General features: G+C 38.4%; 1 protein-coding gene across 1 annotated transcript in view; it reads left to right on the top strand.

Annotated features, from left to right (window-relative positions):
• The window catches only part of LOC121381164, a 96,930-nt gene extending 78,771 nt beyond the window's left edge, over positions 1-18,159 (top strand). The window contains exon 3 of the mRNA XM_041510338.1: positions 16,805-18,159. Coding sequence (XP_041366272.1) covers positions 16,805-16,881 — 77 coding nt within the window. The 3' untranslated portion in view covers positions 16,882-18,159. The remainder of the gene's footprint in view (positions 1-16,804) is intronic.
• Positions 18,160-18,745: the final 586 nt, after the last annotated feature.

The following is an 18,745-nucleotide window of genomic DNA, read 5'->3' as shown; positions in this document are numbered from 1 at the left end:
ATTACAAATGTGAGTTTTCACTGCTACAACGGGTCATTACAAATGTGACATTAATAGTTTCACTGCTACAACGGGTCATTACAAATGTGACACTAATAGTTTTCACTGCTACAACGGGTCATTACAAATGTGACATTAATAGTTTCACTGCTACAACGGGTCATTACAAATATGACAGTAATAGTTTTCACTGCTACAACGGGTCATTACAAATGTGACATTAATAGTTTTCTCCTACAACGGGTCATTACAAATGTGACATTAATAGTTTTCACTGCTACAACGGGTCATTACAAATGTGACATTAATAGTTTCACTGCTACAACGGGTCATTACAAATGTGACATTAATAGTTTCACTGCTACAACGGGTCATTACAAATACGACAGTAATAGTTTTCACTGCTACAACGGGTCATTACAAATGTGACATTAATAGTTTTTACTCCTACAACGGGTCATTACAAATGTGACATTAATAGTTTTCACTGCTACAACGGGTCATTACAAATGTGACATTAATAGTTTCACTACTACAACGGGTCATTACAAATGTGACATTAATAGTTTTCACTGCTACAACGGGTCATTACAAATGTGACATTAATAGTTTTCTCTGATACAACGGGTCATTACAAATGTGACATTAATAGTTTTCTCTGATACAACGGGTCATTACAAATGTGACATTAATAGTTTCACTGCTACAACGGGTCATTACAAATGTGACATTAATAGTTTTCACTGCTACAACGGGTCATTACAAATGTGACATTAATAGTTTTCACTGCTACAACGGGTCATTACAAATGTGACATTAATAGTTTTCTCTGATACAACGGGTCATTACAAATGTGACATTAATAGTTTTCACTGCTACAACGGGTCATTACAAATGTGACATTAATAGTTTTCACTGCTACAACGGGTCATTACAAATGTGACATTAATAGTTTTCACTGCTACAACGGGTCATTACAAATGTGACATTAATAGTTTTCTCTGATACAACGGGTCATTACAAATGTGACATTAATAGTTTTCTCTGCTACAACGGGTCATTACAAATGTGACATTAATAGTTTTCACTGCTACAACGGGTCATTACAAATGTGACATTAATAGTTTTCACTGCTACAACGGGTCATTACAAATGTGACATTAATAGTTTTCACTGCTACAACGGGTCATTACAAATGTGACATTAATAGTTTTCACTGCTACAATGGTTCATTACAAATGTGACATTAATAGTTTTCTCTGATACAACGGGTCATTACAAATGTGACATTAATAGTTTCACTGCTACAACGGGTCATTACAAATGTGACATTAATAGTTTCACTGCTACAACGGGTCATTACAAATGTGACATTAATAGTTTCACTGATACAACGGGTCATTACAAATGTGACATTAATAGTTTTCACTGCTACAACGGGTCATTACAAATGTGACACTGATAGTTTTCACTACTACAACGGGTCATTACAAATGTGACATTAATAGTTTCACTGCTACAACCGGTCATTACAAATGTGACATTAATAGTTTTCACTGCTACAACGGGTCATTACAAATGTGACATTAATAGTTTCACTGCTACAACCGGTCATTACAAATGTGACACTAATAGTTTTCACTGCTACAACGGGTCATTACAAATGTGACATTAATAGTTTCACTGCTACAACGGGTCATTACAAATATGACAGTAATAGTTTTCACTGCTACAACGGATCATTACAAATGTGACATTAATAGTTTTTACTCCTACAACGGGTCATTACAAATGTGACATTAATAGTTTTCACTGCTACAACGGGTCATTACAAATGTGACATTAATAGTTTCACTGCTACAACGGGTCATTACAAATGTGACATTAATAGTTTCACTGCTACAACGGGTCATTACAAATATGACAGTAATAGTTTTCACTGCTACAACGGGTCATTACAAATGTGACATTAATAGTTTTTACTCCTACAACGGGTCATTACAAATGTGACATTAATAGTTTTCACTGCTACAACGGGTCATTACAAATGTGACATTAATAGTTTCACTACTACAACGGGTCATTACAAATGTGACATTAATAGTTTTCACTGCTACAACGGGTCATTACAAATGTGACATTAATAGTTTTCTCTGATACAACGGGTCATTACAAATGTGACATTAATAGTTTTCTCTGATACAACGGGTCATTACAAATGTGACATTAATAGTTTCACTGCTACAACGGGTCATTACAAATGTGACATTAATAGTTTTCACTGCTACAACGGGTCATTACAAATGTGACATTAATAGTTTTCACTGCTACAACGGGTCATTACAAATGTGACATTAATAGTTTTCTCTGATACAACGGGTCATTACAAATGTGACATTAATAGTTTTCACTGCTACAACGGGTCATTACAAATGTGACATTAATAGTTTTCACTGCTACAACGGGTCATTACAAATGTGACATTAATAGTTTTCACTGCTACAACGGGTCATTACAAATGTGACATTAATAGTTTTCTCTGATACAACGGGTCATTACAAATGTGACATTAATAGTTTTCTCTGCTACAACGGGTCATTACAAATGTGACATTAATAGTTTTCACTGCTACAACGGGTCATTACAAATGTGACATTAATAGTTTTCACTGCTACAACGGGTCATTACAAATGTGACATTAATAGTTTTCACTGCTACAACGGGTCATTACAAATGTGACATTAATAGTTTTCACTGCTACAACGGGTCATTACAAATGTGACATTAATAGTTTTCACTGCTACAACGGGTCATTACAAATGTGACATTAATAGTTTTCACTGCTACAACGGGTCATTACAAATGTGACATTAATAGTTTTCACTGCTACAACGGGTCATTACAAATGTGACATTAATAGTTTTCACTGCTACAACGGGTCATTACAAATGTGACATTAATAGTTTTCTCTGATACAACGGGTCATTACAAATGTGACATTAATAGTTTTCTCTGATACAATGGGTCATTACAAATGTGACATTAATAGTTTTCTCTGATACAACGGGTCATTACAAATGTGACATTAATAGTTTCACTGCTGCAACGGGTCATTACAAATGTGACATTAATAGTTTTCTCTGATACAACGGATCATTACAAATGTGACATTAATAGTTTTCACTGCTACAACGGGTCATTACAAATGTGACATTAATAGTTTTCTCTGATACAACGGATCATTACAAATGTGATATTAATAGTTTTCACTTCTAAAACCGGTCATTAGAAATTTAACACTAACTCCGTGATTGTATGTCACGAAGCCGACTAATAACACTGTTTACTTGATGAGTGTAGGTATAAACGTGTCATTTAATAGCAGTCTCACTACAAAACCTTATTAAGACGATCTCGATCATGACTTTTTACAGCCGCCGTGTTAATGACCAACTGGTTTCAAATATATGAAGATGTCATTTTGTTATCTTTTTTATGATTTTCTTTCTTCTTGTTTTCTTCCGGGACTGGTGGGTGAGGGCTTGCTTTGGGTGTTATAAGTGGGTTACAGTATCATTAAAACTGTACTTGTGTTTGAGATTTCTATTAGTAACATGTTACACGGTGGGATAGTAAAGCAAAATGTTACATGATGGGTGATGAAGTAACATGTTACACGGTGGGTGATGAAGTAACATGTTACACGATGGGTGGTGAAGTAACATGTTATAGAATCGGTGATGCAGTAATATGTTACACGATGAGTGATGCAGTAACATGTTACACGGTGGGATAGTAAAGCAAAATGTTACATCATGGGTGATGAAGTATCATGTTACACGGTGGGTGGTGAAGTATCATGTTACACGGTGGGTGATGAAGTGACATGTTACACGATGGGTGATGAAGTAACATGCTACACGGTAGGTGATGAAGTAACATGTTACACGATGGGTGGTGATGTCACATGTTACACGATGGGTGGTGATGTCACATGTTACACGATGGGTGGTGATGTCACATGGTACTAGCTTCGTTCCCCTATAGTTAACGTCAACTGTTTAAAAAACTAGCTTCGTTCCCCTATAGTTAACGTCAACTGTTTAAAAAACTAGCTTCGTTCCCCTATAGTTAACGTCAACTGTTTAAAACACTAGCTTCGTTCCTTATAGTTAACGTCAACTGTTTAAAACACTAGCTTCGTTCCCTATAGTTAACATCAACTGTTTAAAACACTAGCTTCGTTCCCCTATAGTTACCATCAACTGTTTAAAACACTAGCTTCGTTCCCCTATAGTTAACGTCAACTGTTTAAAAAACTAGCTTCGTTCCCCTATAGTTAACGTCAACTGTTTAAAACACTAGCTTCGTTCCCCTATAGTTAACGTCAACTGTTTAAAAAACTAGCTTCGTTCCCCGATAGTTAACGTCAACTGTTTAAAACACTAGCTTCGTTCCCCTATAGTTAACGTCAACTGTTTAAAACACTAGCTTCGTTCCTCTATAGTTATCGTCAACTGTTTAAAACACTAGCTTCGTTCCCTATAGTTAACATCAACTGTTTAAAACACTAGCTTCGTTCCCCTATAGTTACCATCAACTGTTTATAACACTAGCTTCGTTCCCCTATAGTTAACGTCAACTGTTTGAAACATTAGCTTCGTTACCCTATAGTTAACGCCAACTGTTTAAAACACTAGCTTCGTTCCATATAGTTAACGTCAACTGTTAAAAAACTAGCTTCGTTTCCCTATAGTTAACGTCAACATGTTACACGGTGGGATAGTAAAGTAAAATGTGGTGAAGTAACATGATACACGATGGGTGATGAAGTAACATGTTACACGGTGGGTGATGAAGTAACATGTTACACGATGGGTGATGAAGTAACATGTTACACGGTGGGTGGTGAAGTAACATGTTACACGGTGGGTGATGAATTAACATGTTACACGATGGGTGATGAAGTAACATGTTACACCGTGGATGATGAAGTAACATGTTACACGGTGTGTGGTGAAGTAACATATTACATGGTGGGTGATGAAGTAACATGTACACGGTGGGATAGTAAGTAAAATGTGGTGAAGTAACATGTTATACGATGGGTGATGAAGTATCATGTCACATGTTACACGGTGGGTGGTGAAGTAACATGTTACACGATGGGTGATGAAGTATCATGTCACATGTTACACGGTGGGTGGTGAAGTAACATGTTATACGATGGGTGATGAAGTAACATGTTACACGGTGGGTGATGAAGTAACATGTTACACAGTGGGTGATGAAGTAACATGCTACACGGAGAGATAGTAAAGTAAAATGTGGTGAAGTAACATGTTACACGATGGGTGATGAAGTAACATGCTACACGGTGGGTGGTGAAGTATCATGTTACACGGTGGGTGGTGAAGTAACATGTTATACGGTGGGTGGTGAAGTGACATGTTACACGGTGGGTGATGAAGTAACATGTTACACAGTGGGTGATGAAGTAACATGCTACACGGAGAGATAGTAAAGTAAAATGTGGTGAAGTAACATGTTACACGATGGGTGATGAAGTAACATGTTACACAGTGGGTGATGAAGTGACATGTTACACGATGGGTGGTGAAGTAACATGCTACACGGTGGGTGGTGATGTCACATGTTACACGATGGGTGGTGATGTCACATGTTACATGATGGGTGGTGATGTCACATGGTACTAGCTTCGTTCCCCTATAGTTAACGTCAACTGTTTAAAAAACTAGCTTCGTTCCCCTATAGTTAACGTCAACTGTTTAAAACACTAGCTTCGTTCCTCTATAGTTGACGTCATCTGTTTAAAAAACTAGCTTCGTTCCCCTATAGTTAACGTCAACTGTTTAAAACACTAGCTTCGTTCCCCATAGTTAATGTCAACTGTTTAACACACTAGCTTCGTTCCCCTATAGTTAACGTCAACTGTTTAAAACACTAGCTTCGTTACCCTATAGTTAACGTCAACTGGTTAAAACACTAGCTTCGTTCCCCTATAGTTAACGCCAACTGTTTAAAACACTAGCTTCGTTCCCTATACTTAACGTCAAATGTTTAAAACACTAGCTTCGTTCCCCTATAGTTAACGTCAACTGTTTAAAACACTAGCTTCGTTCCTTATAGTCAACGTCAACTGTTTAAAACACTAGCTTCGTTCCCTATAGTTAACATCAACTGTTTAAAACACTAGCTTCGTTCCCCTATAGTTAACGTCAACTGTTTAAAAAACTACCTTCGTTCCCCTATAGTTAACGTCAACTGTTTAAAACACTAGCTTCGTTCCCCTATAGTTAACGTCATCTGTTTAAAAAACTAGCTTCGTTCCCCTATAGTTAACGTCAACTGTTTAAAACACTAGCTTCGTTCCCCATAGTTAACGTCAACTGTTTAAAACACTAGCTTCGTTCCTCTATAGTTATCGTCAACTGTTTAAAACACTAGCTTCGTTCCCCTATAGTTAACGTCAAATGTTTAAAACACTAGCTTCGTTCCCCTATAGTTAACGTCAACTGTTTAAAACACTAGCTTCGTTCCCTATAGTTAACGTCAACTGTTTAAAACACTAGCTTCGTTCCCTATAGTTAACGTCAGATGCTTAAAACACTAGCTTCGTTCCCCTATAGTTAACGCCAACTGTTTAAAACACTAGCTTCGTTCCTCTATAGTTATCGTCAACTGTTTAAAACACTAGCTTCGTTCCCTATAGTTAACATCAACTGTTTAAAACACTAGCTTCGTTCCCCTATAGTTACCATCAACTGTTTATAACACTAGCTTCGTTCCCCTATAGTTAACGTCTACTGTTTGAAACATTAGCTTCGTTCCCCTATAGTTAACTTCAACTGTTTAAAACACTAGCTTCGTTCCCCTATAGTTAACGTCAACTGTTAAAAAACTAGCTTCGTTTCCCTATAGTTAACGTCAACATGTTACACGGTGGGATAGTAAAGTAAAATGTGGTGAAGTAACATGTTACACGATGGGTGATGAAGTAACATGTTACACGGTGGGTGATGAAGTAACATGTTACACGATGGGTGATGAAGTAACATGTTACACGGTGGGTGGTGAAGTAACATGTTACACGATGGGTGGTGAAGTAACATGTTACACGGTGGGTGAAGAAGTAACGTGTTACACGATGGGTGGTGAAGTAACATGTTACACGGTGGGTGGAGAAGTAACATGTTACACGGTGGGATAGTAAAGTAAAATGTGGTGAAGTAACATGTGACACGATGGGTGATGAAGTAACATGTTACACGGTGGGTGGTGAAGTAACATGTTACACGGTGGGTGATGAAGTAACATTTTACACGATGGGTGATGAAGGTACATTAAACACGGTGGGATAGTAAAGTAACATGTTACTAGGGTGGGTGGTGAAGTATCATGTTACACGATGGGTGGTGAAGTAACATGTTACACGATGGGTGGTGAGGTAACATGTTACACGGTGGGTTGTGAAGTAACAGGTTACACGGTGGGATAGTAAAGTAACATGTGGTGAAGTAACATGATACACAGTGGGTGATGAAGTAACATGTTACACGATGGGTGATGAAGTAACATGTTACACGATGGGTGATGAAGTAATATTTTACACGGTGGATGGTGAAGTAACATGTTACACGGTGGGTGGAGAAGTAACATGTTACACGGTGGGATAGTAAAGTAAAATGTGGTGAAGTAACATGTGACACGATGGGTGATGAAGTAACATGTTACACGGTGGGTGGTGAAGTAACATGTTACACGGTGGGTGATGAAGTAACATTTTACACGATGGGTGATGAAGGTACATTAAACACGGTGGGATAGTAAAGTAACATGTTACTAGGGTGGGTGGTGAAGTATCATGTTACACGATGGGTGGTGAAGTAACATTTTACACGATGGGTGGTGAGGTAACATGTTACACGGTGGGTTGTGATGTAACAGGTTACACGGTGGGATAGTAAAGTAACATGTGGTGAAGTAACATGATACACAGTGGGTGATGAAGTAACATGTTACACGATGGGTGATGAAGTAACATGTTACACGATGGGTGATGAAGTAATATTTTACACGGTGGATGGTGAAGTAACATGTTACACGATGGTGATGTAGTATCATGTTACATGGTGGATGGTAATGTAACATGTTACACAGTGGGTGATGAAGTAAAATGTTACACTATGGGTGATGAAGTGACATGTTACACGGTGGGTGATGAAGTAACATGACACACGGTGGGTGATGAAGTAACATGCTACACGATGGGTTGTGATGTCACATGGTACTAGCTTCGTTCCCCTATAGTTAACGTCAACTGTTTAAAACACTAGCTTCGTTCCCCTATAGTTAACGTCAACTGTTTAAAACACTAGCTTCGTTCCCCATAGTTAACGTCAACTGTTTAAAAAACTAGCTTCGTTCCCCATAGTTAACGTCAACTGTTTAAAACACTAGCTTCGTTCCCCTATAGTTAACGCCAACTGTTTAAAACACTAGCTTCGTTCCCTATAGTTAACGCCAACTGTTTAAAAAACTAGCTTCGTTCCCCATAGTTAACGTCAACTGTTTAAAACACTAGCTTCGTTCCGCTATAGTTAACGCCAACTGTTTAAAACACTAGCTTCGTTCCCCTATAGTTAACGTCAACTGTTTAAAAAACTGGCTTCGTCCCCCTATAGTTAACGTCAGCTGTTTAAAAAACTAGCTTCGTTCCCCTATAGTTAACGCCAACTGTTTAAAACACTAGCTTCGTTCCCTATAGTTAACCCCAACTGTTTAAAACACTAGCTTCGTTCCCCTATAGGTAACGTCAACTGTTTAAAACACTAGCTTCGTTCCCCATAGTTAACGTCAACTGTTTAAAAAACTAGCTTCGTTCCCCATAGTTAACGTCAACTGTTTAAAACACTAGCTTCGTTCCCCTATAGTTAACGCCAACTGTTTGAAACACTAGCTTCGTTCCCTATAGTTAACGCCAACTGCTTAAAAAACTAGCTTCGTTCCCCATAGTTAACGTCAACTGTTTAAAAGTTTGCTTCGTTCCCCTATAGTTAACGTCAACTGTTTAAAAAACTGGCTTCGTCCCCCTATAGTTAACGCCAACTGTTTAAAACACTAGCTTCGTTCCCTATAGTTAACGCCAACTGTTTAAAACACTAGCTTCGTTCCCCTATAGTTAACGCCAACTGTTTAAAACACTAGCTTCGTTCCCCTATAGTTAACGCCAACTGTTTAAAACACTAGCTTCGTTCCCTATAGTTAACGCCAACTGTTTAAAACACTAGCTGCGTTCCCCTATAGTTAACGCCAACTGTTTAAAACACTAGCTTCGTTCCCTATAGGTAACGTCAACTGTTTGAAACATTAGCTTCGTTCCCTATAGTTAACGTCAACTGTTTAAAACACTAGCTTCGTTCCCCTATAGTTAACGTCAACTGTTTGAAACATTAGCTTCGTTCCCTATAGTTAACGTCAACTGTTTAAAACACTAGCTTCGTTCCCCTATAGTTAACGTCAACTGTTAAAAAACTAGCTTCGTTTCTCTATAGTTAACGTCAACATGTTACACGGTGGGATAGTAAAGTAAAATGTGGTGAAGTAACATGTTACACGATGGGTGGTGAAGTAACATGTTACACGGTGGGTGATGAAGTAACATGTTACACGGTGGGTGGTGAAGTAACATGTTACACGGTGGGTGATGAAGTAACATGTTACACGGTGGGTGGTGAAGTAACATGTTACACGATGGGTGATGAAGTAACATGTTACACGGTGGGTGGTGAAGTAACATGTTACACAGTGGGTGATGAAGTAACATGTTACACGATGGGTGGTGAAGTAACATGTTACACGGTGGGTGATGAAGTAACATGTTACACGGTGGGATAGTAAAGTAAAATGTGATGAAGTAACATGTTACACGATGGGTGATGAAGTAACATGTTACACGATGGGTGATGAAGTGACATGTTAATCTTAAGAGACTCGTACACTTATCCCTTACACTAGGAGGAAAGGCTGCCAAAAGCTCTCTTTTTTGTCGTATCTTTCTGGCAGCTCCTGCAAATTGCAGAGTATAACAAAGGGACATCTAATTTGCCGGACTAGTATTTCTGTCACTGCTGTAGAAGGAATTTAAGTCCGGTAGGAATACAAGTCCTAAGATAAAAACAACTTAAAATAAACCAGGAATAAAAGTCCGGGTAGGACTATGGTTCCTAAGCTATGGAGGTACGATAGAACTATTGTTCCTAGGAACCAAGGTCCTACGGACCTGCATTCCTTTTACACCGGTACTTATCCAGTGTCTGGAAACGTGTATTACTGATACATCACTTAAATCGTTTTGTAAATTATCAATGTGGCCAACTCAGCGTGTTTCTGGTTGTTCTTGTGTGAGTACTTGCAGAGACTCAAATATAGTCCAAATGAAACGGTAATAGTCCGTATCTCTACAGCAACGCCAGCGAGTTTAGTTACTGACAATCTTATCAAACTACTGTCAGTGCGTAGAACTGGTGGGGCCGCCGGTCTGTCGGCACGGAACGAACGTGCAACACGTTCACCGGAAGTCTCATTTCTATACTGCTGTTGATGAAAGCGCCACAGTGAGCGAGCTGATGTCGAGTTGTATAATACCCCGGATGTTGGATTTACTACCGAACATGCCGCGGTATTTACCGCTGATTAACTTTTATTGATGTCATTACAGGAGAACTGAAGAATTAGTAACGCATGCTATATGGTTATTTTTCCACTGTCTGGGAGGCTGTACTCATCGAATCACGAACGATTTGATTTATTCGCTATTTGATCAGTCGCGCTAACATGAATGGTAGAAACCACTCTAGTGAACGTGTACCTGATCTGACGGCATCACCACGGCTGGATTCTGGATTTGAACACATACTCCACTGTAAACTTCGCCTAGACATCAGTGATCTTAATGGTCGGAAATTCCTTCGATGTATCTCGGATGATTCATCTTGTTCTTGTGGGCATCCTATAGAAGACAGAGATCATTTGATTGTCTGCTGCCACTTGTACAATGAACAAAGAAACTATTCCATGTCAAACTATGTTCTAAATTATAAAATAATCTTATTGGGAAATCCAGAATTTAGTGAACAAGAAAATTAAAAACATGATTCAAACTACTTTAAAATTCATTACTGCTACTAAACGTTTTTGCTAAAATTAACATGTAAATTTTATGGTACACATCACCCAATCCAATGTAAACGTTCGGCATTTTTCTACTGACACCCCCCCCCCCCCCCCTCTCTCTCCACCCGTTTTGTTCTATGTAGGTCTGTTGTAATTTAATATACACTCATGTCACCTTAGTCTGCGCGGCACAAAGTCTGCGCACGTTAATGACGTTACATTACGTCTTGAAACAAGTGTCGGGGTATGTTTGTAAACAAACAAACAACGTTAATTTAATTCACAAACCGTTGTTAAAACAACACATCTTGATTGTGAATATATGTATAAAACTGATCGATAACACTTTTATTGAAAAAAAACCTCTGAATTAATGCACTAAAAGTATACTTTTGCCAGCCTCGATCATCGTGTTTTTCTATCACCTGTCAACACGTGTCTGTCAACGTTGTAATGATCAACCTTGCATATCAACTTACATAAATTTACATAGAAGCTTCAATACATACCTAATATTGTAATTTATGAATCCATAAATGAAATGAATGTCTTATTTTATCTGTTGACGTAAACATCCAAGCATACTTTGAATTTCCCTCCGAGTGACACAATGCAAAATGGCTGCACACAGACTTTGAAGATTGCACTTACAGCATGGCCTATTTTAGCTATAGTCTGTTTCAAAATTATCATTTGATTGTCCTATATGTCTAACGAACACTATTTGTGCTCATTTACACAGTTAATAACAGAATTTTTGTTGAATAATGATCAAATATTTTTACATTGGCTTTTTTTATATTGTCATTTTGTGTTGTCCAAACTAAGGAGCATGGAACACCATTTATATTTATCTTATTTGCACAATCTAAATGTTTCTGAAATAGACTATAACAGGAAGTGTTTGTTATTTAGAACTTATAAAAGTCGGATACATTGTTTGTTGCTGTTTTATGTAAACATTAGCGACAGAAGTGGTTGTTTTACTGTTTGCTGTGCAGACATATGTGCCGTCATGCAGGCCAGTAAATGCAGGGGGGTTTCCCACTAAAAATGTGCTCATTACTTGAGTTTAAAAAACATTAAAATTAAAATAACTTTAGTTGTAACACGTTTATTGTTCCATTGTACTGTGGCGGTGAAACAAATATTTTTAAAGAAATATTTTAACTTTAAAATATAACACAAATGCTTAGGTGCGCAGACTTAGGTGCCACCAGTGTATATCCGCTTATAAAATGTAGGAAGAGGTCTAAATAGAGGCTAATCCTGTTGACCAATCCCAGTATGTTTTGACAAATATATATTGTTAAACCAAAGGTCAGTGTTTAATAACCAGGTAATAATAATAAAACTGTAATTAAACACGCACACATACACACACGCACATGCACGCACACACGTCGGATGACACTATATTACATTTTGTCTATTATTCTATGGCGCCTATCACGCACATTTGTCTGTGTTATGATTCCACTGCGTCACATTCCGTTCTCACTGACTATTATAATTGTTTTGTCATTGGGTAATTCTGCGGCGACTATCAGTATATTTACACTCAAGATTAAATTTCAAATAGGTCTATTTTCATGTCAGGACTATTGTGACCGAACAGTTCTTGATGTTAGCTTCCTGTGGGTGTATTTTGATGTCAGGACTATTGTCACCGAACATTTCTTGACGTTAGCTTCCTGTAGGTGTATTTTGATGTCAGGACTATTGTGACCGAACAGTTCTTGAAGTTAGCTTCCTGTGGGTGTATTTTGATGTCAGGACTATTGTGACCGAACAGTCCTTAACGTTAGCTTCCTGTAGGTGTATTTTCATGTCAGGACTATTGTGACCGAACAGTTCTTGACGTTAGCTTCCTGTAGGTGTATTTTCATGTCAGGACTATTGTCACCGAACAGTTCTATCTAAAAAGGTAACGTCAGTGACTGAGAAAGTTCCGGTTATTATTTAACAAGCTGGGGCATGGTGTACTTTATGTCAGAGCGATCGCTATCTATGGACTCGTTTTTACTCGTTCTAATCAGTGCTTCACGGCTGGTATATCAAATGACGTGGTATGCAATGTGATGTCTATGATAACAGGAGTAGCGCATGCTCTCTCTCTCTCTCTCTCTCTCTCTCTCTCTCTCTCTCTCTCTCTCTCTCTCTCTCTCTCTCTCTCTCTCTCTCTCTCTCTGTGTCTCTCTCTCTCTCTCTCTCTCGCTCTCTCTTGTTGGTGTATTTCTATTTTTCCTAGTCTCTCGTGTGTGTGTTGTATCTCTATCTTTATCATTCTCCATAGTCCCTCGTATCATCTCTTGTCTGTATCTCTATCTCATCTCTCTAGTCTCTCTATCTCTCTCTCTCTGTATCTTTATCTCATTTCCTATTCTCTCTATTTCTCTTGTGTGTCTATCTTTATCTCATTTCTCTAGTGTATCTATTTTTTCCTCTCTGTGTATGTGTGTATCTCTCTCTTTATCGCTCTCCATGCTGTATCTCTATCTCTCTCCTAGTCTCTCTATCTCTCTCTCTCTGTATCTTTATCTCTCTCCTAGTCTCTCTCGTATTTCTCTGTGTGTATTTCAATTTTCTCATCTCTCTGTGTCTCTGTATTTCTCTCTTTGGTCACTCTTTATCTCATTTTCTCTCTCTCTCGTATTCCCTCTCTCTCTTCCTCCTCTCTCTTTATCTCATTTCTCTAGTCTCTCTATCTCTCTCTCTTGGTGTATCTTTCTCTCTCTTTCCTAGCTCTATCGTATTTCTCTTGTTGTGTATCTTTATCTCTGTGTATGTGTGTATCTCTCTTTATCACTCTCCATCTCCCCCCCCCTCTCTTTCGTCCCTCTCTCCCTCTCTCTCCCTCCTCTCTCTCCTCTCCTCTCTCTCTCTCTCTCTCTCTCTCTTCTCTCTCTCTCTCTCTCTCTCTCTCTCTCTCTCTCTCTCTCTCACTCTCTCTCTCTCAGTACCTCACGAAAGGCAAATCAAAGTCGAGATGTACATTATCCTGTTTGTAGAAAACGGAGTCTTTATCATCTATTCTCTGTTTGTTATCGGTTTCTTCTCTCGTTCTAACCTCGTCCGTCGCCATACCTGTTTACACAATTTTAGTACTACATCTAAGAAGCGTCGCAATGGAAAATCATAATTCATTTATTTATTGCCATTGATTTGAAGCCGGTTTAATCAGTTTTACCATAAGTGGAGCACTTAATAAACGGATTTTTTTCGTGAAGAACATCGTTAAATGTTCTTCCTAGTCTAACAGTGGGTTTTTTTCATCGAGGTCATATTTGCTCACACTGCATCTGTTATTGTCGTCTTGGGAAGCGGAAACGTGTTGGTGCAGATTGAGCCTGTGTTAGTCAATGGCGGTTCTTTCTGTTAATCAATGGTGATTCATTGTTCTGCAGAATCACTGGTGCACACTAAGTAATGCATCGTATAGTTCTTAGTCGGCACACAATCACAAGTAATGTAGCCCATGTTTCTACTCCCTTCACAAACAAATCTTACTCTCAATAACTGTGGTGCCATGTTTATTTGAAATGCTTCCATGTGAAAGCTCAGTTGACCAAATAAGGAAACTGCCTCCGTTCACTGTACGATCATTCTTGATTTAAAAGTCGTAGTTTTCATTTCACTGCTTTCGTGTTTTTCAATTTCAGTAACAACTAATATAAAATATCTTATATCGTTGTATCTAGGTTATATTTTCTTTATAGTTTTATATACCATCTCGTTACGAATTTGAACAGAATATAAAAGCAATATAATAAATGTATTATTTTAGTATATAAACTGTATGTAAATTTGAAGAGAATATAAAAGCAATATAATAAATGTATTATTTTAGTATATCAACTGTATGTAAATTTGAAGAGAATATAAAAGCAATATAATAAATGTATTATTTTAGTATATCAACTGTATGTAAATTTGAAGAGAATATAAAAGCAATATAATAAATGTATTATTTTAGTATATCAACTGTATGTAAATTTGAAGAGAATATAAAAGCAATATAATAAATGTATTATTTTAGTATATAAACTGTATGTAAATGTGAGCGGGACGTAGCCCAGTGGTATAGCGCTCGCTTGATGTGCGGTCGATATAAGTTCTATCCCCGTCGGTGGGACCATTGGGCTATTTCTTGTTGTAGCCAATGCACAACGACTGGTATATCAAAGGCGGTGATATGTGTTATCCTGTCGGTGGGATGGTGAATAAAAATTATCCCCTGCAGCAGTAATTAGTGCATTTTAATAATACTGTATGGATTTTGGTATTTTATTTAAGTTTTCTAAAAACGATATTATGTTTGGGATATCGTATTTCGTGGAGACAACGCCTTAGCTTTTTAGTGGGACGATAGCCAATTATAGTGTCTTATTGAATCACGTGATGTTCATGTAACGTCTGTGCAACATTCACATACACTAACACACCACCGCAATACTTTGATAGGCAAGAGTTTCTTTGGGGAATTTCCCTATTAGCTCAGTTGGTAGAGTGTTGGACTCTCGTATTGAGAGTCCGTGGTTCGAATCCCCTCAGTGGAGGTTGGTTTATCTGTTACACTACTATTGGAAACATGTAGCGGGTTTCCTGTCTAAGACCATATGTCAAAAAATTACCAAATGTTGAACATCTAATAGCCGATGATTAATAAATCAATGTGCTCTAGTGATGTCGTTAACAGGGTTGAAAATAGCGACCTTTATTGGTTATGGGCGACTATGAATTTTACAAAGATAGTCCGTCGATTTTAGAGTCTGGCGAATATGATACCATTTGAAAATGAAACGCACTGAACCTGAATCGAATATGACAAAACACACCACGTCTGTCCTGGTGTGAACTACAGATCTGGCATCAGACGATATTATAGAACATGTTATCGAATATGACAAAACACACCGCGTCTGTCCTGGTGTGAACTACAGATCTGGCATCAGACGATATTATAGAACATGTTATCGAATATGACAAAACACACCGCGTCTGTCCTGGTGTGAACTACAGATCTGGCATCAGACGATATTATAGAACATGTTATCGAATATGACAAAACACACCGCGTCTGTGCTGGTGTGAACTACAGATCTGGCATCAGACGATATTATAGAACATGTTCTATATTTTGACAGCGCCGGACTGACCAGACTTAGCCTCAGTGTCTGCGATTTTCGTTCGGGGCTGTCAAAAAAATATCTCTCGTATTGCAGACACTTCATGTGTTGTTGTTTTTTTAATTTTAAAGTTCGTCTTATTGGAATGGACTGGATACGCCATAATTATCTAGTAGAACTACTTTTTGACATTATTTAATGTTATGGTACAAATTAATCTTATTTAATTAGCTTATATTATTCTGGGACAAAATTAAAATTTATCTTGTAGTTTTACCTCACACTAACATTGAAATGTTCCATTACTACAGGGATTATTCCAAAAGTCAGTTAATTATCATGTAAAGATAAAATTCATAAAAAAACATATTAATTTATTAACCAATAAAGGTCGCCACGGGTAACCGGGCGACTGCTAATTTTCAACCCTGCATTATATATTTTTCTTCGTGCTCATTATATAACTTTTATACTTGCAGGTAAACGAAGGAGGAAAAGGAACGCAATCAAAATCTTGCGGCGCCATTTTGGTTGGGCCTATTTGAAAGATCACTAGATGTGCGCGGCGCCGCGCATGAATACGGACTATTTATGTCCGTCAGTTGAAGTGTTACATCAAGATCTACAACAAAACGCAGACGAGATTCACTGGGAATAGTAAACACAATCAGACAGACACACGGACAGGCAGACACAGATAAATAGCCAGACATTTAAAAGAAAGGACATTTTGATGAAATATTTCAATAGTTTTGTAGTTATACATACAATACGATGTATTTCAGTAATGTTATAGTTATAGATACAATACTTTGGTTTCTATTGTTGTTGTTTATAACGGCATTTTGTGATAAAAATGCTGTATTAGTATTTATGATTTAAATAAAATATTCGTATCGAGGATGTAAATGCATAAAAAGAAACAATACATCGTTGTAGGGAAGGGTGTAAATGGGGTGGGGTGGGTTGATATTGGTGTAAATATCATAGCAGTATTGTGAAGACAAACTTCAGATGACGACGTGTTGATCTGTATATGTATAATTCACCAGCAGTGATAATGTATACATGTTTTAATGTTACACGTTCACCACCCATCACCACTCCCCCACCCCAACCTCGTCACCCACCCCCACACCCCAACCTCGCTACACATCACCATTCCCTCACTCCAACCTCGTCATCCACCACCACACCCACACCCCAACCTCGTTACACATCACCACTCCCTCACTCCAACCTCGCCACCTATCACCACTCCCCCACCCCAACCTCGTTACACATCACCACACCCACACCCCAACCTCGTTACACATCACCACTCCCTCACCCCAACCTCATCACCCACCACCACACCCACACCCCAACCTCGTTACACATGACCACTCCCTCACCCCAACCTCACCATCCATCACCACTCCCCCATCCCAACCTCATCACCCATCACCACTCCCACACTCCAACCTCATCACCCACCACCATTCCCCCACCCCATCCTCGTGTGTTTGGAATTGCTAACAAGAAAACATCCATTATTGTTACGGTCTGTAAACAGGATATAGCAATTACAAGTAACTGGCGGTGGTTTCTTTTCGTTTTCGTGTTTGGGGTGGGTTGGATGAAGTGTCAAATAATGTGTACGTTCAGTGACAGAAAATAGATTTCACGTCCGCTTTTACCTCTAACATTGTAACTAACATAGCCACATGATGTTTTGTTGTTTGCCTTTGAAAGTGAGATTCATGTTAAAGTCGTGCACGGTATCTGGCTTGGTTGGTGACAGAGATGGACACAAAGTAAATGTATGTTAAAGTCGGGCACGGTATCTGGCTTGGTTGGTGACAGAGTTCTGCACGGTATCTGGCTTGGTTGGTGACAGAGTTGGACACAAGTAAATGTATGTTAAAGTCGTGCACGGTATCTGGCTTGGTTGGTGACAGAGTTGGAGACAAGTAAATGTATGTTAAAGTCGTGCACGGTATCTGGCTTGGTTGGTGACAGAGTTGGAGACAAGTAAATGTATGTTAAAGTCGTGCACGGTATCTGGCTTGGAGACAAGTAAATGTATTTGAAAGTCGTGCACGGTATCTGGCTTGGTTGGTGACAGAGTTGGAGACAAGTAAATGTGTGTTAAAGTCGTGCACGGTATCTGGCTTGGATGGTGACAGAGTTGGAGACAATGCTGAAGTCGTGGAGTGCAATCGATCAGTGAACGCTGAACATGTGAGTGACAGGGCGGCTCCACAGACACGGAGTCAGTGAGGTGCGTAATTACACACACACACACACACACACACACACAATGAAAGTTTGCTTTTAGAAGTGGAATTATTGAGGCAGTAATGTTACGTATACTATTATATACTCGGTTATTGTTTTGTTTGTTTGTGTTCTGTAAGTTTCATTTGTTTTACATGATC

This window comes from Gigantopelta aegis, chromosome 9 (genome assembly GCF_016097555.1).
Source record: "Gigantopelta aegis isolate Gae_Host chromosome 9, Gae_host_genome, whole genome shotgun sequence".
Lineage (NCBI taxonomy): Eukaryota > Metazoa > Mollusca > Gastropoda > Neomphalida > Peltospiridae > Gigantopelta > Gigantopelta aegis.
This window is presented reverse-complemented; position numbering and strand designations above follow the sequence as displayed.